Consider the following 22981-nt stretch of genomic DNA (forward strand, 5'->3'; position numbering starts at 1 on the left):
AAAAATTAAATATATGAAATGAAATTGAATTTTTTAATCAATTTTAATAGTAGTATTGACTTATTTTCTAAATTGAAAATATTAAAAGAAATACTAACAAAAAAAATTAATGTCTTATTAAAAATATTAAACTATATTAATTTTTTTTTTACATTCATGTAAAGTTTATAGAATAATTAAAATATTTGTAATCACTGTACAACACAATTTTTTCTTAAATTTTTTTTTTTTTTTATAGATTCAATTGATATAAACTATATTTTAGTCAATGAGAGATTATGGTAGCTTCATCTTATACTTTTCCATTGCTAGGCAGAAAAGTGCATAAAAATTCAAAAACACGTTTTGAATCGTCCTCCACTTGGTTTCTTTCTTAAAATATTTTCATAAGGCGAATAACCAAACAAGTGACTACTCATTAATAAGACTCTGCAATCAGTGTTCAGTGTTCAGTCTGTTTAGTAGGAACCAACAACCAAAATGGGGCATTCTTCCATTTCAGCGGTAATCTTCCTCTGCAATCTTCTTCTTCTCTTGTTCTCGCCATCACATGGTGCCTCCGATGATGCGGCGCTCCACGCCAAGAAGCTCATCAGAGACCTCAACTTGTTCCCCCACGACGATGTCAACGTCGTTCTCACTGCTGCTAATTCCTCACTCCAACCCCGCAAGATCGTGGAGAAGCGCCTCAGGTTCCCGAACCTAGTTGGTTCCGATTCCGAGCCTTCGGTTGAGGATTTGGGTCACCACGCTGGGTATTACCCCATTAAGCACTCACATGCTGCAAGGTAAGCCTCTTGTGGACTTCGTTTCTTGCATAATTTCATCATTTCTGCTTCTATCGTTAGCTTAAATAAACCCTAGTAGATGTTCTCAATCTATTTTATTATGGAGAGGTGGATTGCCTTTTAGTGATTTTTTTTCATATTAAATAGCACTGTTTCACTACAAAATTATAAGCTAATATGCTATTTAGTCCTCTAAATATGATACAAAAATTTAGTCCTCTAAGCTAAAGTGGTAATTTGTGTTGTTTGATCCTTGAAAGTTTTTGTCTATACAAATCATTCCTTTGAGGTATGAAATTGTTACAAGTTGAAAACTTGTTAGGGTAAACGTGAGGCTAAGTTGAAACTTTTGAAGATCAATATAAATAGTTGTCATTTTCATAGTCTTGTACACTTAAGAATTTATTGTGATATTATGTAGTTGTTTCATGTGTTGTAATATGGTGGTAAATTGTAGATTTCAATTTTTAGTGTATTTATGTCAGTTGTTCCTCATTTGGTTGGTGCTGCAGGATGTTCTACTTTTTCTTCGAATCACGCAACAGCAAGGAGGACCCTGTTGTAATTTGGTTGACAGGGGGACCTGGGTGTAGCAGTGAGTTGGCTTTGTTTTATGAAAATGGCCCTTTCAAAATAGCTGACGATTTGTCTCTTGTGTGGAATGAGTATGGTTGGGACAAGGTATTATAATTTCATTTTTTTAATGTTACTTTTATGTGTTACAATACAATTTCCAAATTACAATGTTTGAAGTTCGCTTATTGGTGGGTGTGTATATGTAAGTAACGTAAGCAATATAAAATCAACTTTTTATGAATTCATATTGCTTCTTGAGAGATCAACTTACCACACGTTTCAGAAAGTCATTTGTATTAATCCTATTTAGCACCATCACGTATAGGGAACAATAAGACTTGACATTAGAGGGAACTTTGATATAGGAGAAACCTTTGATGATTAGGGGAAGGGGTAGGAAATTGAAAGACTGTTGCATAAAAGCATACAGGAAAATCCTAAGTGCCAACTCTCTTATTTAGATTGCTGGATAAATGAGTGGGTTTGAGTAAAAGCAAACGAGATTGTCATTTCCTATCTTCTATATTGCTCAAGTTAACAGAGTTGGAAATCATACTTTACATATGGACCCCAAATGGAATAAAAATTTTAAAGGCGAAATTATGGAAACTAGATAGACTATGGAGGCAAGCAAAACTCTCTAACTAAGGAACATTCTACTTGAACATCATCATAGAGCTTATAGGAGTACCATCATCCGATCCAATTTTCTTTTGATATTCTAAAAGAAACCAGCGGCTATTATGATATATGTCTGTGTGAGAATTAAACTTGAGTTGCTGTCTAGACATAGTTTGTGAGTCAATTTTTGCAATGTTGAAGTAGCCTTTGAAAATGATTTAGCCATTTATATATTGGTGCAGAAAGTGGATAGCTGAATAGAGTGTGTAGCTGTTCAGGTAATAAGCAAGTTTATCCCATTAGTTTTTGGCTTTTTGGTTGTCAATTTTTAAAGAACATATAAATGCACAACCTCCCCCTGTTTCTTGTCTTTGAATTTTGGATTTCACCCAACTCAACTCAGAAGTTGGCTTATGAGTTGAGGGTTACGCATTGGCTACATGACTAGTTAATGTGGGATTTGAGTTTTTCTTCTTAATACATTTCTATATGTCCAACACTATTGGGATTGGTGTGTTGAATAATGAGGTAGGTTGCTTAAGAATGGATTTTGGATAGACTCTAATATCATCTTGGATTTTGGGTTTAAGTCCACCTTAAAAGCTTTCTCATGAGGTGAGGGTTGTCTGCCATTTATATACACTATTTTAGCTATATCACTAATTAAAGCGAAACTTGGGTTTTCCCCCAATAATCTTGATATAATTGTTTGGAAACATTGAACTGTTCTACTATTGCTAGTTATTATAATAAATCTTTATGATAGAATTATGTTAATAGGAAACATTGAAATCACTTGGTCAAATTACATCAAGTTTGTTATTGAAATCACTCATTGATATGTTATTATTTGATGTCATGTTAATGCTCATAAGGGGGTCTGTCTATCTTAAGGGGCCACTGACCAATTGTTTTAAATGTTTTCCATCTCTATGTATAAAACATTATTTTAGCAACAAATTAATCTGAGCTGAAGCAACCACTTGTTGTTTATGATGCTTCACCTCTCCTCAAAGGCGAGATGGGGTTCAGCTGTCTTACTGAAGCAAAACAATTTAGTTGCTGATGTTTTAGATCAAATTTATTGGGTCAAGAAAATATGGTTTTTCATGTTTTTTTGAGATTGAGAGTTGTCTAACCACAAATTTCTCTATGAGGATAAAAATAAACTTGATATCCTAATGGTTAAACCTTAAAATCTACTTTTTGTTATGTACTTTTCATGTGAGAATTATTTATGGGAAGTAAAATTTGTTGGTAATCTTGTAGGCATCAAACCTTTTATACGTAGACCAACCAACTGGAACTGGCTTTAGTTACAGTACTGATTTGCGCGACATTCGTCATGATGAAGAGGGTGTCAGCAATGACTTGTATGACTTTCTTCAGGTACTTGTTTGCTATGAAATATGAATATTAGTTATATAATATGTTGTAAATAAAAATATCTTAGGAGATTTGATATTATTTTAGAAAATTTGCTATGATCTTTTCTTATTTATTTTATATTTATTTATTTTCATAGTTATCTGTTTTAGGGGAAAATGTATCTCTAATAATAGGTAAGAGAATAATGTAATGATCATGAATCAAATTAATTAAAATCCTCTCTTTCAACTTGGCATTAGAGCTCCCGATCTTGGGAGCTCTATTTCCGTTGCCCTAAAAAAATAAAATAAAATTTGAGACGCTACCATCTTCATTGTTGGCGTCGTCGTTGCCTCCACTACCATCGTTGGAGTCAATTGTGAACCATAAAGGCGTGCCCATCATCGAAGATCACAATGTCGTGAGTTGCACGATCAAAAACCTCCTCACGTGCTGCCACGTGCCGCCATAGTTCGTCTCTTTTGTTGATGTGTGTAGGCCATGTGCCCATCTCTGATGACACCCACTCATTGATGACCACCCAGAAAGGTTCGCTAATGACCCCCTAGCCCATTCTAAGGGGTGGTGTCATCTAGATCCTTTCGGTTTATTGCAAATCCGAGTTCTTTGTCTCAATCTCCTACTGCTTATTCTACTCGGTTCATCCATGGGTGACGAAAAAATCCTCCCTTTAGGTCCTAAAGACTTACCCAATGTGTTGGGACCATACAAACTTGATGGTTGGAACTATTTCCAATGGGCTCAATACATTTGGAGAATTCTTAAAGGTTGATCCAAATTAAGCCACATTGTGGCATAGCCCGACTCTAGATGATCCAAAATTTCAAGCATGGGATAATGAAGACTCTTTTATCATGACTTGGATGTGGCATTCTATGGTTTTGGAAATTAGTAAGAACTATGTGTTTTGCCCCAATGCAAAGAATATGTGGGATGATCTATGTGAATTGTTCTTCTTAAAGAAGGATTTTGCTTCTTTTTATGACATTAAGAGCGAAATTTTTAATACAAAACAAGGAACTTTCTCTATCTTGGAGTACCATGGGATCCTTAATGGATTGTGGATCGAGTTGGATCAGTATCAAAGCTTGAAGATGTGTAAGGCTAATGCCACAACTCATACAAAGGTTATAGAGAGAGGGAGAATTTTCAAATTCCTCGATGGTCTGAATCCAGAATACGATCCTATTCGTATATAGATCTTTGGGAAGGAGAAACTTCCCTCTCTATCTGAAGTATTTTATATTGTATGAGGTGAAGAGACTTAGAGAGTAGTCATGCTTGATAGGGGAAGCTCCAACACAGGTTCAACTATGACAATAGGAAAAGGATCCTACAAAGGGTGAACTTATGGAGGAAAACCTTTCACAAAAGGAAATCGTGGAGAATACTATCGGTATTCTAGAAGGCCTGGACATTCCAAAGAGACATGCTTCATGCTTCATGGGAGAGACAAAGTTCTTGAATGCATGGGAAACAAAGGAGCTACATAAAAATAGGTCAATCATAGAACTTCAAAACTTGAGGAGACAAATCCACCACCTCAATCTCAACTGGATTAGGATATTAAAGCATGTAAGGAAGAGATTGATCGTCTGAGAATGATGATTGAATCTATGAGTAAGCCCTCTGGCTCATGTACACTATCTATGAAGGGTAAGAGTTCTTTCATTACTTCTGGCTTCGTGTCTTAGGGAATTTGGATTCTTGATTCTGGAGCAGCAGATCACATGACTCTCTTTACTTCACTCTTTTCCTCATATTCCAAAACAAATGCCAAACAATTCATTATAGTTGCTAATGGAGATAATGTACCCATTATTGGATCTGACAACATTCAACTTGAGCCCTCTATTGTTTTAAATAATGTCTTACATGTCCCAAAATTGGCTAACAGTCTTATCTCCATGCAAGAGCTCACTAAAACTTGAATTGTTCGGTAACATTTTATCACTCTCATTGTTCTTTTCCGGACTTGGCCACGGGGAAAACGATTTTAATTGCTAAAGAACAAGGTGAGTTATACTTCCTAAAGCAAAAGCAGAATGATGACAAGAACAAGGAATCTACCTTAGGCCACCATGCAAAGAATGATACTTGGGCCACTTCTCAAATATGGCTTCAACATAAAAAACTTGGACATCCTCCTTTTAGTCTTATAAAATCTCTGTTTCCACATTTGTTTACAAAAATTTCTGTTGAATCATTCAATTGTGATATTTTTCAGTTATCTAAACACTATCGTTCTTTTCCAATTAGTGGTAATAAGAGCTCTTTCCCATTTGATTTAATTCATTCTGATTTGTGGAGACACCCATTGTGGAATCTATCTTTGGTGCTAAATGGTTTGTGACATTTATTGGTAACATGGACATACCTAATGAAAAACAAATATGAGGTTGGTGAAATATTTATCAACTTCTTCCATCTTGTTAAAAATCAGTTTGGTAAGTCCATAAAAAGAATAAGATTTGATAATGGTACAATCTATCTGAATCATGATTTGCTTAAATTTATCAATGATAATGGTATTGTATTTGAACTAACGTGTGTTAATATCCCTCTACAAAATGGGGTTGCAGAAAGGAAAAATTGTCATCTCGTAAAAGTTACTGGAGCCTTACTCTTCCAAATGTTTGCTCCTAACACTTTTTGGGGAAAAACTATCCTAATGTCTACCTATCTCATAAACAGGTTATCAACTCGAGTCCTTAGTGGTGTTAGCCCTATTGAATTGTTACGATCATTGGTTCCTTTTTCCCCATTGATGTAAGTTTACCTTGTCATGTTTTTGGTTGTGTTGCTTTTGTCCATTCACATTGTCCTCATAGAAGTAAACTAGATCAAGAGCAGTCAAATGTGTCTTTGTTGGTTACCCTTCAAATAAAAAAAGGTACAAATGTTATCATCCTCAGAGTCATCAATTTTTTGTTTCCATGGATGTTACCTTCAATGAAAATGAGTTCTTCTTTGTTTGTCCTCGGCTTTTGGGGGAGAAAAATTTAGAATCCAAAGACAAGTCTTTCTTAGAGTTATTACCATTTTTGTCTCTACAAGATGTCCAAAATGATGAAGAGGAAGATAAGTTCTTTGGCATAAAATATCAACAGAAGAAAAAACCCATCTTAGTTCCAGAAGAGGAATTGTCTGACTCGGAGGTGAGTGATCTTGAAGGTAATTTGGAGGAAGTAAGTGTTAATGATGATACTCATATCCCTATTGCTTTGAGGAAAGGGAAAAGATCTTGTGTTAAATATCCTATTTCACAGTATGTCTGTACTAACCACTTGTCTGCTCAACATCAAAGTTTTATAATTGCCATTGATTCAGTAGATATCCCAACTTCAGTCCAAGAAGCTATGAGAGAAGAACATTGGGTTCTAGCCATGAAAGAAGAAATGAAGGCATTGGAAAAGAACTTAATATGAGAGATTGTAGACATACCTAGAGACAAGAAAGCTATATGATGTAGATAAATATTCACAGTAAAGCACAAAGCTAATTGGACAGTAGAAAGATACAAAGCAAGATTGGTAACAAAGGGGTACAGATAGACTTATGGGATAGACTATGAGGAGACATTTGCACCAATGGCAAAGATGAATATAGTACGTGTTATACTTTTCCTTGCAGCTCATTTTGATTGAGACTTACAATAGTTTGATGTAAAGAATGCTTTCTTGCATGGAGATTTAGAAGAAGTTTACATGGAAATCCCCCCCCAGGATGTGGAGCTTCAACTGAAGAAAATAAAATATGTAGATTAAAAAAGGCCTTGTATGGACTCAAGCAACCTTCATGAGCATGGTTTGGGAGATTTACCTAGACAATGATTTCCTTGGGGGTCAAAAAGAGTCAAGGGGTTCATACTTTGTTTATAAAACATTCCCCTAATGATAAATTGAAGTTGGGACATCTTGCAAAGAGTAGGTAATGATCCAAATATTGACTCAACTTCCACAATATTCTACCTTTGAAGTTGAGGGTTGACAAAGAAAGGTACTGTCATGAAATGTGACTTCCATTGATACAAAAAATCAATGACTTTGAGGGTGATAACACTTGTACCATTTGTTATTAGAGGGGTGACCAATTAAGACATGTTTGACAGAAGAGAAGAATGACAACATGTGTTCATGGATTAATACCCTCTAAGACACAAGTGGGTAACTTGTTAATGAGATAGGTGGCATTTAGGATATCCTCTAAGACATTAATAACGAACATTTGAAAGATTAAAGCTCTAGTGACCTCTGTTAGGGTTGTTTTTGTGCTTTTTTGAGAGGATATATTTATCAAGAGGAGAAAGTTATATCTTATATTATTTTTATTAGGGTATTTGGGGATATTTACACACAACTCCACATTAATAAGATATTATTTTCTTTGGGGTTAAACCCTCGCAGTTTTATTTTTGGTCATCACCAAAGGGCCTCTAACTAATGGAGTATGTCTGTATATCTATTGTAACTAACTAACTGAAGTTAGGTTTGCGGAGCTGTCAGTTAGATCTGAGTTGTAGTCTAGTCAACACAGCTTCTTGTGTAAGCTACTGCTATCTATATAATACATAAATCTATACTTCTTTCATAATAAGAAATACTTATTTCAGTTTACACATTTCTCTCTGCTTTTTTCAACCAAAAACAATGTTTTCAGATTTCGGAGAGATGAAAAACAGAATTTTTTTAGGAACCAAAATCGAAACTCTGATTTATAAGAACTAAACTTATTTAAGCCAAAAAGATATTATCATGTATTTCTCAATTTTTCTAACATTCCCGGAGTCTTCAACAAGTCATCAAAAAGTTAGAAGTGATTATGAACATGGCAAAAAACTCAATCAATGTGGCACAAACTAGCCATGCAACCCATCCACAGTCTTGGTGCATTGGTGTGCAAACCTCTTGAAGAATCTAAGCCATGTAATGCAGATGCTGGCTTCCCTAATGCTGAAAAGTGGTCTTATGTCATCATATCTAACTCAAGAGAAACAACTTTAATACGACTGACAAGAAATTTTAAGAACAGATTACCGGTTTAAAGAAGGAATTTAGATGTCATACCCAAATTCTGGAGCAGGTTTGTATATTATATTTATATCACAATACAGGGTAGTAATATACATGTAGAGACATAGCAAAAATAAAAGACTAAAATATTGTATTAACAATTGTTTTCTTTGTTTGTTTGTTTGTTTTTTTTTTTTTTTTTTTTTCCCTCAGGCCTTCTTTTCTGAGCATCCCCAATATGCAAAGAATGATTTTTTTATTACAGGCGAATCATATGCTGGACACTATATTCCTGCTTTTGCAACACGTATCCATCGTGGAAACAAAGCTAAAGAAGGAATTCATATAAACCTGAAGGTTTGCTACATTAGATGATAAACCATTTCTATGTGACAAAATTATATTGAAGGGAAAGAATACTTTCTTATCTTATTTTAATTGTTTGAACAGGGATTTGCCATTGGTAATGGGCTTACTAACCCTGCAATTCAGTATAAAGCTTACCCAGATTATGCGCTGGAAATGGGCATCATTAAGAAGGCTACACATAACCGCCTTAACAAAGTATTGGTTCCAGCCTGTGAATTGGCAATAAAGCTATGCGGTAATATACATTTTGGGCTTTTAACTTTCAACATATGCTATATTTCTTGTCATATTTGAATGTTTGGAATGAGGGCTAAAAATTATAATGGGCTGAAGAGTCAAGCAACCAAATGTTTTAAATTTTTGATTGGTTTTTGAAGCTCCAATTCAACCCTCCAACTCTTCAAGAAAGGAGAATTGTATTGTGTTAGGGTTATTTTTGTAATTTGTTTGAGAGGGATATATTATTCAAGAGGAGGGTTATATCTAGGGTGTTTGTCGGTTCGGACAATCTGATAAATCTGATGATCTAAACCAAATCAATTAAGTTGGTTCAATTTTTTTTTCTTGATTGGATCAAATCCAATCCAAACCAATGAAATCCAACCTTAATTGGTTTGGATCACGGTTTTGCATTTTACAAATCCGATGATTTGAGAATCGAACCAATTAAAATTATTTATTTTATTTTATTATTATAATTATTATCTTAATATTATTTTATAACATTGAGATTTTATTATTAACACAATGATTTTATTAAAATGCATGAAGACTACTTGAATAATGATTGTAACTTAGAATATTTAATTATGTTTTAGGATTACCTTAGTTTTAAATGTTCGAATACTTTAATTTTAAATGTTTGATTATGTTTGATTACTTTAATTTCATATTTCTTGCATTACTTTTTATTTTATTTTATTTACGTTTGAATGCTATTTACACTATTTTAATAATGTTTTATTTAAATTTTGAAATAAAATAATGTATTTTATGTGTTTTAAAAAAATAAATATCTACCAATTTTTTTAAGAAAACTGATTAATCCAAAACCAAACTAAACCATTGTTGATTGGTTTAGTTTGGTTCAGATCACAAAATTTGTTTTGGTAAATCCGATCCAAACCAAACTTATCAAAATTAATTGGTTTAGTCTTTAATTTATCCCAAATCCGAACCCAACCGGTCCATGAACACCCCTTATATCTTCTTTATTGTTTATCAGGATATTTGTGCATAGATCTCCATATTGCATAAGATATTGTCTACTTTGAGCTTACATTCTCATAGTTTTATTTTTAGTCATCACCTAAAAGGTCTCTTTATGATGGAGTATGTATGTGCTTTATAAACTCTTAGGTCCTTTATTTGAGGGAAGAATTATTGAGGTACAAGCAAGGTCCCACATCATTAGAACAAGAGGAGAAACAAGAATTAATGAAACACATACATACTCTATTAGGTAGAGGCCTTTTAGGTGATAACCAAAGGTATAACTATGAGGGTATAAGCCCAAAGTGGACAATATCTTATCCAATGTGGAGATGTGTGTGCGAATATCCCGATAAATAATAAAGAAAATATAAACTCTTCTCTTGACAAATATATCCATCTCAAACAAATCACAAAAATAACCCTAACAGTTTGTATTGCATTTTTTTTATTGTTTGTATGTATGTGTTGTGGGTTGTTTTGTTGGTTTTTTTGAGAGGGCTATTGTCCATTTTGGGTCTTCACCCTCATGGTTTTGCTTTTGGTTATCACTCAAAAGGCCTATTTCCAATTTCCAATCGCTATATATATACTATATAAACTTTTATTTCTCATCTTATTCTAATGATGTGGGATCTTGTTTGTATCCCAACAGACGGGTCATTACTTGGGGTCACACCCATGGTTGTCAATTTCTAGTGATAACTTGTAAAATCGTATAACTTGGAAGCAAACTCGTTTTTGAGTAATCTCGGAGTAATCTCGGTGATCTCGCGTAATCTTGTGTGATCTCGCGAGATCAGTCCGATTTTAAGAGATCACGAATTTTATTTGTTCTCAAAATAAACTAAACAGCCCGTTTTGGTTAGGGCTGAGAAGAGAGTTTTTGATTTCACTCTCACTGCGTTACGAAACCCTTCTATCTCATCCTCTGTCTTCTCCATGCGAAGGCGAACCAGTGAACCACTCTTCTCCTCTGAGCTTTCTCCTCCTTTGTCTTCTCCACCGCGAAGGCGCGAACCAATGAAGCACTCTTCTCCTCCGTGCGTTCTCCTCCTCTGTGTTCTCCTCCGCGAAGGTGACCACTCTTCTCTATCTTTTCCTCCATGCACGAACTAGTCTTCTCCTTTGCGAACCACTCGTCTCCGTACGCGATCCTCTGCCTTCTCCTCCTCGAGTTGCGCAGCTTCTCGAGTTAAAATGCTACTATTATGTTATTTTACTCTTTATTTGGAGTTAAAATATTCAATTATTATGTTATTTCTAATTATTTTTATAATTTTTTTATTGAGTAATCTCTTACGAGTTTACGATACGAGTTTACGGAGCCTCCACGAGATTACATAAACTCTCGAGATTAACAACCTTGGTCGCACCTACTCCAACCAAGACTCTAGCCACTACACATGAATCACAATACGACTCTTAAATAGAAACATAGCTAATGAGAGGATGGAAGTAAGGGCTGAATGAAATTGGGTCAATCTATTGACCAATTGGACCAATCCTTAACCATTGAATCTTATTCTCTCCTGACACTATGAGGTGGGCCCAAGAAGCTTTTATTCAAATTCTTGGAACAATGGTGAAGGGTTTAATTGTATTCTCACCTGCATACAAAATTTGGTTTAAGAGTTTGGCAACAAATGAGTTAATGGTTACTCCTTTGATTCTAATCGAATAGCTGCAGTAGCTCTAGACCACAATCACTGGGACTCAAGGGGATGTTTCTTTTCAACTCGTGGGACCCATTATGTAAGCATTAACATTGTTTGATGGTTAAAAATATTGTTTGCAGCTGAGCTATATATGTATATAGAGAAGTGATTCACTTACTCTAAGAGTAACTCTTACTCAATAACTCATGATTTATATTGAATTTAACGATATAACCGTTGAATTAAAAGTTCTTAATGGTTAGATAAAGTCTAGAAATTTTTACAAAATTTGAAAACTATTTGGTGTCATTATATTGATTCAAAATGACATATATTCATTAAGGCATATTATATGTCAATTTGAATCTATATTATAAGTATCAAATAGTTTTTAAATTTTGTAAAAATATGTAAAGTTGATTTATTCATTAATAACTTTTAATTCAATGGTTGGATCAATGAAAATCAATGTAGACTGAGTTATTAAGTGGAGTAATAATACCAAGAGTTACTCTTGGAGGAAGTGGTTCCCTCCCTCCTTCCTTCCTTCCATATAGATAAATAGATAGATAGAAGAGGGATCCACTTACTCTAAGAATAAGTCTATCTAGACTTACTTCACTTAATAACTCATGTTTTATATCAAATTTCGACAATCCAATTATAGAATTCAAAGCTTTTAATGCATAGACCAAGTTTGCAAAGTTTTTAAAAATTTGAAAATTATTTGATGGTCTGTTTCATCAATTCAAATGACGAATAATCATAAAAATATTTTTGTCGTGATTGCATGAATCTAAATTCACTATTTTTTTAAAAAACAATTTACTTTTTATTTAAATTAAATTTATAGAGGTATGAATTTGTGCCTCAACTCTACTAGTATTATATTAATTTGATACTTTTTATTCTTGATATAAACTTGACATTGTTATATTTTATTAAAGTTTTGACTTTAATATTATGTTTTATTTTGTTTGGAATTTCACGTATACATTGAATGTTAAGAAAATATAAATAAAGTTCTATTTTAAATTTTTGTGTATAAAATTATGATATTATGTTTATTTAATATTATTATTTTTTATATTAATAATAATAGTTATTTTTTATTTTATTAATACTAATTTGATCTCGATTCAACTTTGGTGGAACTAGTGCTTAGACTGATTCAATGACAACTTCTATTTTGAAAACATTGCTTTTTAATATATAACATGGTAATTGAACTAGAACATAATCTGTGTATTGGTAAGCCTAGTTTCTGAATTATGATTCGAATCGTATCATGATTTGTAAGATTCTTGATCAATAGTATAAATAGCACATATGTATACATACAAGACACATAAAGCACTCAAAGGACTTCCTAAAACATACGAAAAATGGAAAATACACATATAGTAACATATAAGCTTCAATTGTTAATTAGTACTATGGGAATCTTGATATGATTCATGTGAGATACAAAATGATTTACTATGCCAATGATGGGAATCGTGATTTGTGTGATGAATTGTGCGATCCATTTTCGTTGCAGGTTGCATCCGAAATGTGGTTCTGGTCTCTTTCTTTTTTTGTTTGTTCTTCACTTGCTATTGGTTGGGTGTTGGTCCCTTCTTCTTTGTCTCATTTTTTTTCTTCTATTTTTGTGGTGGTCCCTTCTTCGTTCCTGTTATTGGTTGGGTGGTTGGTCATTTGTGTGCTGTTGGTTGGTATTTTTGTGGTGGTCTGTTTTCTTCTTGTTGGTGGATGGTCCTCTTTTTACTTGTTGCTGGTTGGTGGATCCTATTTGTGCTACTTGTTGGTGGTCCCTATTTCTGCTAGTTGTGGGGACTTTATTGAAGGACGAGTCAAGCAAAGAAGGTGATTGATACTCTATCGCATTATAGTGAGTTTCCCCCCAAATAGACTTCAAGTGAAATATAAGTTCTGTTCACATGTTTGTTGGGGTGGAATTGCAAGGATGAAACATCATCTTGCTGAAAAAAAATAAATGTGGATGCTTGTACAAATGCTCTTAATGATGTTAAGGAAACATTTGTCAAGCTATTGGAAACTAATGGAAAAAAAAGAAGAATAACATTGATTGTTGGGAAGAAGTAGCAAAAGGAAAGGAAGGGACATCTAAAATTATCAAACAAAAGACAATGAATCAAGTTTGTAACGATTGGAATGTTATGGTTTAAGGAATTTGCAATGCATTACCATTAAATTTGTTAAGGAGTCCTCTTTTTGTTCAAATGTTGAAGGTTGTTGGAGAATATGGTAAATGTTTGAAGCCTCTTACTTATCATGAGGTGAAAGTTTTATTTTATTTTTTTGTTAAAGAAATGGTTGGAAACATTCAAAGAATTCTAGAGAAATATAAAAGTGAATGGGAGAAATGAGAATGCACCTTGATGTTTGATGGTTTAATGCATCTTTAAAGGAAGATCACTCACTAACTTCCTAGTTAATAGTCCAAGTGGTATTGTTTTTTAGAAATCTATTGATTCTAGTGATGCAATAAAGTATGGAAAACAAATGTTTGAGTTGTCGGGCAATGTTGTGGAACAAATTGGGTAGAAACAACTAGTCCAAGTTGTAACATACGAGACTTCTAATCTTGTGAGAATTGGGAAAATGTTAATGGAAAGAGAACCAAATTAATTTGGTCCCCTTGTGCAACTTATTGCCTTGATCTAATCCTTGTGGACATTAGAGAGCTTCTAGTATTCTATAATACCATTGACAATGCAAAAAAGATCATTATCTACATATATAGGCATAAACAAGGCCTTAATTTGTATAGGAAGTATTCTAAGGGAGGAGAATTGGCAAGAGCAATTGTAACAAGGTTTGCAACTTCTTATCTTACACTAAATTGCATTAAGCAACAAAGGAATGATCTTATATCTATGTTTGTATCAGAGGAATAGACTACTAGTACACATGCTAGTGTTAAGGCTTAAAGATGGTGATTCAAAATGAGCTATGCCATACATTTATGAAGCAATGCATATGGATAAAGAGCGAATTGTTGAAAATTTTCAAAAGCAAAAAAAATAAGGTATTAAATGAAGAGTCAGGAAACACAGAATTCCGGGGGGGGGGGGAGTTGAATGTGTGTTTGGGGTTTTAAACCTTTTTCAAAAACACACTATTATAAGTTCATATACAAGCTTTTCTCCAAGATAAGTGTAGAAAAAGGGAAAGCAAAAAGAACACTTAAAATTTTATTTATATTGATTCACTCAACCTAAGCTACGTTTAATTACCTTCAATCTCGAAGGGTTCCACTAAGTTGAAAACTTTATACAACAAATATTCTTGTCTACCACTCCTGGCTTACAAACATAAACTTCTTGTTTGCAGTATTCTTTAACTAACCTTTTTAAGCTCACAATGATGTTATAAGATGGTTTACTGGATAACCTTCACAAAGAGGATATAGAAGTTTAGGGTTATCTTAGATAAGTTGACTTGCTCAAGCAATGATGTTCTTAGGCTTATCTCAAGTATTGTCCATTGAATAGATGAAGTATGATCAGAGTTTTAGCACATTGAAAAAAAGTTTATATTCATCGGGTTCAATGAAGTTTTCTCTCCTCTTCAAGTCTTCACTTTTCTTGTATTTATAGGTTTCTTGAATATATCCATTTTGTTGTGAGAGCCTTGGTAGTGATCGGTCTATCTTGGCATTGAATGCATGTTGAATATGGTTGTTGAGATCTATGCACTATGATGTTCAGAGCAATGAAGTCTTCACCTAGAATAAGGCATGAGACAAAGATGACTTTGTTGAACACTTTTTTGTTGGGATTGTTAGAATAGTGGATTAAGCCTAACTCAACCCTACAAAACCGGCTTGTAAGGTGAGGGTTGCTTTCCACTTATATACTATTCAATTGCCTAATCTCTAGTCGATGTGGGACTTGGGTTTTTCCCAATACACCCCCTCACGTCCAGCACTATTGGGCTTGGTACGTGGATAAATGGTAGGTGACCCTTTTTAATGATCTAGGATTGGCGGGATTTGAGTTTTTCCCAATACATCCCCTCATGCCTGTGAGGCATGCATCAATGGTGGGTGTCCCATTTTTAAAGTGGATCTAAATGGCTCTGATACCATGTTAGAATAGTGGATTAAGCCTAACTCAACCCTACAAAACCGGCTTGTAAGGTGAGGGTTGCTTTCCACTTATATACTATTCAATTGCCTAATCTCTAGTCGATGTGGGACTTGGGTTTTTCCCAATAGGGACTAACATGTTCCTTTTGTAGTTGCCTTTCCTTTTTTGGATGTTGCAATGTGACACCTTTACTGTACCATTCTACACGCATACAAAAAAGAGGAAATAAAACATACATGCATTTATAACTTGTATAGATTATCAAAATGCTTATCAAAGATTGTTTTCAAACGTTCTTAGGGTTTGATTTAATCGCAAAGATGTTCATACAAGTGTTAAACTTGTGTACACTTAAAGATGTAGATGCTAGTCTAATGTGTTGCATGTTGGACGTAGACATTGACAAGTCGTTTTAATTTAGTGTTACACTTGTTTATTTTTATGCATTTGATAGAAGATGGTTTATTAATTAAAACATTTTTGTCTTCATTTCTTCTATGATTTGGATGCATGATTCCAACAATGACTTAGGTAAATTATTAGCCCATCAAGATCATGACTTTGTTATCATCAAAACTAGAGTGTTAGACGTTTTCTTCATCTTTGGTTCAACATAAAAAAGCATGGAAGATTATTGATACTAGGCAAAGTTTTCAACTACATAGGGCTCTTCATGCAATTGCCTATTATCTCCATCCTAAGTAAGTTATATAAATCTAATCTTGTTATTTTTGCAACAACTATCTTTGATCCTCTAACAACTTTCATATTTAGTTAGTATCATTATGACAAAACTTTACTCTAGAAAGTGAGGTGTTGATTGGTTGTATGAAACCTTTCAAAGAATGGTTTTGGATACAAGGACAAGAGTTATAATGGATCAACAACTATATGATTACCATACGGTTCATACCTAGAAACATGTCGCATGCCCTTGACCATTCGTCTTTGTAACTTTTTAGGTTCCGGCTAGTTTCGAAGCTATTGTTCACTTCTTAGTCCAATCATGAAACTAAATACGAACAAATTTCTCTTAGAATAGTGGATTAAGCCTAACTCAACCCTACAAAACCGGCTTTGTAAGGTGAGGGTTGCTTTCCACTTATATACTATTCAATTGCCTAATCTCTAGTCGATGTGGGACTTGGGTTTTTCCCAATACACCCCCTCACGTCCAGCACTATCAGGCTTGGTACGTGGATAAATGGTGGGTGACCCTTTTTAATGATCTAGGATTGGCGGGACTTGGGTTTTTCCCAATACATTATTGGGAAAAACCCAAGTCCCACATCGACTAGAGATTAGGCAATTGAATAGTATATAAGTGGAAAACAACCCTCACCTTACAAAGCCGGTTTTGTAGGGTTGAGTTAGGCTTAATCCACTATTCTAAGATGGTATCAAAGCCATTTAGATCCACTTTAAAAATGGGCCACCCACCATTGATGCATGCCTCATAGGTGTGAGGGGGTGTATTGGGAAAAACCCAAGTCCCGCCAATCCTAGATCATTAAAAAGGGCCACCCACCATTTATCCACGTACCAAGCCTGATAGTGCTGGACGTGAGGGGGTGTATTGGGAAAAACCCAAGTCCCACATCGACTAGATATTAGGCAATTGAATAGTATATAAGTGGAAAGCAACCCTCACCTTACAAAGCCGGTTTTGTAGGGTTGAGTTAGGCTTAATCCACTATTCTAAGAATTTCTAACATTTATTTTCACTTAATATATTATTTGCAAGTTGACATTCAAGTTGAGAAAAGAATTCATAAAGACTATTTGGATAATAATTGTAACTTGGACAATTTAGTTATGTTTGACAGTCTGTCTTAGTTTTAAATGTTAGAATACTTTAATTTCAAATGTTAGTCTATGTTTGACTACTTTGATTTCGTATTTCTTACATTATTTTTTTTTCTTTACGTTTAAATGTAATTTACAACTCTTTAAATCATAGATTCTTATTTAATTTTTGGGATAAAATAATGTATTTTTTATGTTTTAATAAAATAAATATCTAGCATTTTTTATTCAAGAAAACTGGTTAATCCGAACTAAACCAACCCATTGTTGATTGGTTTGGTTTAGTTCAGATTGCAAATTTTATTTTTGGTAAATCCGATCCAAACAAAACCAATCTAAATTGATTGGTTTGGACTTTAGTTTATCTCAAATTCGAACCACATTGGTCCATGAACACCTTACTAATTTCTCTCATCTTGTGGCGTTACACTTGAGACTCAAAATTCTCATGGCTACCTTTTGCAATGCTTTAGCTGCTACACCATGACTCTCCTTCCAAAGAGCTATCAAAACTGTAGAATTAAATTATAATGCAGTTAACAAAGTTATTGCTGTCTCTATGATGAATATAAACGGTAGTGACTAAAGAGATACCGTGTTGCTTCTTATTTCTAGTATCTATTAGCATGCCCATTCCAAAAATCCTCTTTGCTCCCCCTGAACTTTTCAAGTTGTTGATCCATTGTAACTCTGTCCTTGTATCTAGAACCATTTTAAAAAAAATTTCATATAGACCAATCAACACCTTATTATTCGTATTGAAGTTTTTGTCATAATAATACCTAACCAAATAAGAAATAAGTTGTTAGGCACAATAAAGATAGTGGTACTTAAATTGACAATTAGTTTTAAATAACATCTCTTGGGGTCGGAAAAACTGTTACAGCTTACACAAGACTCAACAATACAGCTTACAAAGGACTCTTTTATACCTGGATTTTTGACAGCTTGAATGTGTCAACGTGAGGTCAATTGCATATTTGAATCAAAATTAAATTTGAACCAGTACTACGTCTGGTTTCCGGTTTGTCCAGCCAGTCCGACCCAGGTTTCATAACATTGCTTACTACACTGATATATAATTATCACACAATGTAATTACTATTAAAATGCGATGTTTCTAAATTTTTTAAAAGGTTTAATAAATTCACCAACAACTTTAGATATGGAAGTATATAGTTAGAGAACTAGTTTGTTTATTTCTAGTGATCAAGTAATCTTTAAGTGTTTTTAATGGCCTGATCACTATTCTCACAGGAAGTAAAGGGTCAAGAATCACTGCCTGATTTTCACTGAAAAACAGTGCTCCCACTTGTTTAGAGCCTTCTGGTTGGCTTTTGTTACCTTTCTTACTAATATTTGTTTTAATCCTTTCAGGCACTGATGGAAAGGCTGCCTGTGCGGCTGCATATGTAGTATGTAATGCCATATTCAGTGACATCATGTTACATGCCGGACAAACAAATGTGGGTGAACAAACTTTTCTTTGTTGTGGTTGACATGTTGTCAGCTGTACTTTGGCTTATATAAAAACTTATTGTTATTGAGCATGAAGCATGGTTTAAATATTGCTTTCTTGATACCTTGAGCTATAACTTAAATTAAATAATGCTAGTGGGGATGATATTTTTCTATCCCACTTGTTCTTATAATACCTTGTGAAAAACCATTCAACCTAGCAGTGAGGAGCAAATGAAGAAATTGCTTTGTATAAAATTGTTTATATCTGATAACTTCTGTTCTTGTTTTCCAGAGATTTTATTATGAACTTGTTAGTTACTGTTGGGAGAATTTTCCATGTGGGAAAGAAATACTAAAATACCATTTATCATGAAGAGAGGTATAAGGAGTTAGTTTATATAGTTTGGAACACAGTTAAATTGGTGAAATACCCCCTCACTACATCATGTGTAGATAATCAACCATTTTCCAAACCAAAAAAGTCTGTTGTATAAACACCTTTAACTGTTTCTTAATTGAGGATTTTAATTGAGAGATTTTATAACATATGATAAGAAAGTCATTTATGCTGCTAATAGGTCAGAAGAATCTCGTATCTTGATATATATGGTAATTTCCATCTTGAAGCAATATATGGATATGAGGAATGCTAACAGCATACTCCTTCTAACATACTCTCTACTATTAAATGATATTAGAAACTACAAAATCACGAGTGAAACTTGTTAAATGAGAAGTGAGACTTCTAAAATTTTTTGATTTTCACTAAATTTCAACCAATAGTTGGGAGTGTTCAAAAGAGTGCTTTTATATATTGATATATTCATAATTTTTACCAGCAGTTATATTTTTATGTTGCAGTACTATGATATCAGGAAAAAGTGTGTGGGGAGCCTTTGTTATGATTTTTCAAACATGGAGAAGTTCCTGAACCAAAAATCTGTTCGGGATTCACTAGGGGTTGGGAAAATTCATTTTGTTTCTTGTAGCACCAAAGTTTATACAGCTATGTTGGTGGATTGGATGAGGAATCTTGAAGTTGGTATTCCCGCCCTTCTTGAGGATGGAATCAGTTTGCTTGTGTATGCTGGGGAATATGATCTCATCTGCAACTGGCTTGGTTTGTATTTACTCGTGATGTATTTAAGATTTGTTGATAAATTTAATATTTCATATTTATAACCTTTCAATGAATGAAGTTATGGACCTTTTCTTCGTGGTGTGATTTCAATGAGTAGGTAATTCAAGATGGGTTAATTCCATGGAATGGTCTGGTCAGAAAGAATTTGCAACCTCACTTGAAGTTCCTTTTGTTGTTGATGGATCAGAAGCCGGATTATTGAAGAGCTATGGACCTCTAAGTTTCCTAAAGGTCTTTTATTTTCTCTCTTCATCCACATACTTACGCTGTGAAAACTGTCAATAGCATCTTGAATAAAATGGATTACCTCATTCAACATTACTTTCTGTGTGAAATACCCCGACGATACTTGGGCTGTGATTACACCCCAATTTTAACATCCCGATAAAGGTAAATATAACTAGTGCTTTCAATGTTAGTGATTCGGACAGAACGTTAAAAGTAACGGTGATTTCACACTAAGGAATATCTGTTTCGTGCGGGGTCTAATTGCACACTTTTCTGCCATGATCAAGTGCATACTTGTTCTTCGGCACTGCTAACAGGCAAATATAATATTGTCCAGAAATAGACACTCCATTTATCTACCGAATTCATTTCCTGTATTGCTCGTTGTAAAAGGAAAATGTTTATTTAGTTCAATATTTTCTGTAACAAAAACAGGTCCATGATGCGGGTCACATGGTTCCAATGGACCAGCCCAAGGCTGCATTAGAGATGCTGAAGAAGTGGACTAGTGGAACCCTTGCTGAATCTAGAGCTGATAAGGAAAATTTGGTTGCTGATATGTGATATCGTTTTTACTTATTTATAATTAGTCTAGCAAAAGGGAACATAATGAGAACAGAAATTGCAGTGAAGTGTGATCAGTAGGTAGTTTGCTGGATGTGATAACACCCGCAAACTTGGACAAGTTCTAAAATGACAATGTACTGAAAACTTCTGAAGGAATATGCTTATTTTTGTTTAATATAAAATCAGATTTCTGTGTGTACTTCTGAATTAGATTTCTCGTTTCTCATTTATTGTTGCCTTGAAGCATGGTATAATTGACTCGAGACCGTGTGTATATAAAAAAAAATACCTCCCTTTCGTTTCCATATTTTTTTTTTCTCTCTGACATTCATACCTCATTATATACTAAAATTTTTCCAATAAAATAAAAATATGTACTTACTCTATATAAAAGAGATATCTCTATTTTGTTTCCACATTTTTTTTCTAACATTTATATTTCTTTATTATATATTAAACTTTTTCTAGCATTGTATCTTAAGGATAAAATACAATGAATGGATGGATGATACATTTGTCTTGTTGAAAGGGTTATCATCCCTTGTCGTTTACTCATCTAGGACGTTAAAGATAATTGAACTTAGTTCAGGGTGAACGAATTAGTATAAAAATATAAAGTATTTTAATCTATCCCTTATTCTCTCACACTTTGGATGAGAATGTTTGAAGGACTTATAATTCTTAATTTTGCAAAAAGTTTTAACAGCCTACCCATACATTCATTTCCCTGTGTTTATTTCATCTTCAAATTGATAAGCCTTTATTTATTTTGGACACATTTATAGAATACATAGAAAACTTTAAAAGACTTGTCCATCTGGGTTAAGAATAAAATCCATGTTCATCAAGTATAATCGTCTATGATGACTAACCCATAGCTCTTATTACCACCAATAAATGTAATTTTGATTGAATTAAACAAGTCAACATGAAAGTTTTAGAAGCCTAGAAATGGAAACAACAATTTTAGATTCAAATAGAATTTTAATTTGTTTTCCTTTTTGGTATGCTTCAAAAAGTTCACTAGAGTGGTAAGCAAGATTTGGAATTCCTCTTATGTGATTATGCTTTTTCTAAAATATGTCATTCTTGGAGTCACATTCCTCCTCTATAGAGTTTTCTTCTAAATATTCCTTAGCCTTCATGGCTTTGGATGAAGAACCTTTCTCTAGCTTTTGAACTCTAAGGGCAAGTGATTTACCTTTCTTATCTGCTTCGTCCTGTTGAAAGTAAGCCTATCAACTATTTGAGAGATATCTTATTCAAGTCTTTGGAAGCTTGTAAAGCTGTAACTTGAGGTTTCCATTTCCTATGAAAGCTATGTAACAACTTATCAATATGATCTAAATTATTATAAGTTCTACAAACACATGATAATTCATTAACATTAGTTTGGAACCATCTAAACGTTGTGTGAATGTTCTCATTCTCTTCCATGGTGAACAATTCATACTTACTAACAAGTTGAACTTGTTGTGTTTTACCTTTATGGACCTTTTGTAGGTGAGAGCTAAAGTATCCGACATTTGTTTGACACTTTTGAAGTTGTGTACCTTGGTGTACTCATCTTCTAATAAGGTACATGTGATAGATTTCTGAGCCTTAGAGTTGAACATGTATCTATGTTTTAGCTCATCATTCCATTTGACTTTCAAAATCTCCTCATGATGTATTTGGATGAGAGATTTTACAAATTCAAAGAATTTTAAATTCTTGGTATTTGAATTACTTGAATTTCAATTTTTATCATTCTTAAAATATTTTGTTTGGATAAGTCAATTTAAATTTCTTAAATTTTAAATTCTTAAATTAAATATAATAATTTGATTCTATCATAATAAAATTGATTTTAAAAATATATTTATATATTAATATTTTTGAATTAAATTTTATAAAAATAAATATTAGTTAATTTTTAAATATTTAATAATTTTAAATTTTAATATTAGATAATATTTAATAATTTTAAAAATATTTTTGAATATTCAATAATTAAAAATATGAAGAGATAAGAGATAAGATAAAATATATAAGTGAA

At 33.4% G+C, this 22981-nt stretch overlaps 1 protein-coding gene across 1 annotated transcript; it reads left to right on the plus strand.

The window, feature by feature from the left end:
- Positions 1-349: 349 nt before the first annotated feature.
- Positions 350-21142, plus strand: LOC109813719 (serine carboxypeptidase-like). The gene is made up of 9 exons (XM_020377959.3): positions 350-788; positions 1301-1469; positions 3255-3374; positions 8600-8743; positions 8837-8990; positions 18924-19012; positions 19869-20127; positions 20246-20379; positions 20812-21142. Exons 1-9 carry the CDS (start codon positions 481-483, stop codon positions 20938-20940), a joined length of 1506 nt encoding a protein of 501 aa, XP_020233548.1. The 5' UTR covers positions 350-480; the 3' UTR covers positions 20941-21142.
- Positions 21143-22981: the final 1839 nt, after the last annotated feature.

This window comes from Cajanus cajan, chromosome 7, assembly GCF_000230855.2.
Source record: "Cajanus cajan strain Asha chromosome 7, NIPB_CcT2T_4, whole genome shotgun sequence".
NCBI classification, from domain to species: Eukaryota; Viridiplantae; Streptophyta; class Magnoliopsida; order Fabales; family Fabaceae; genus Cajanus; species Cajanus cajan.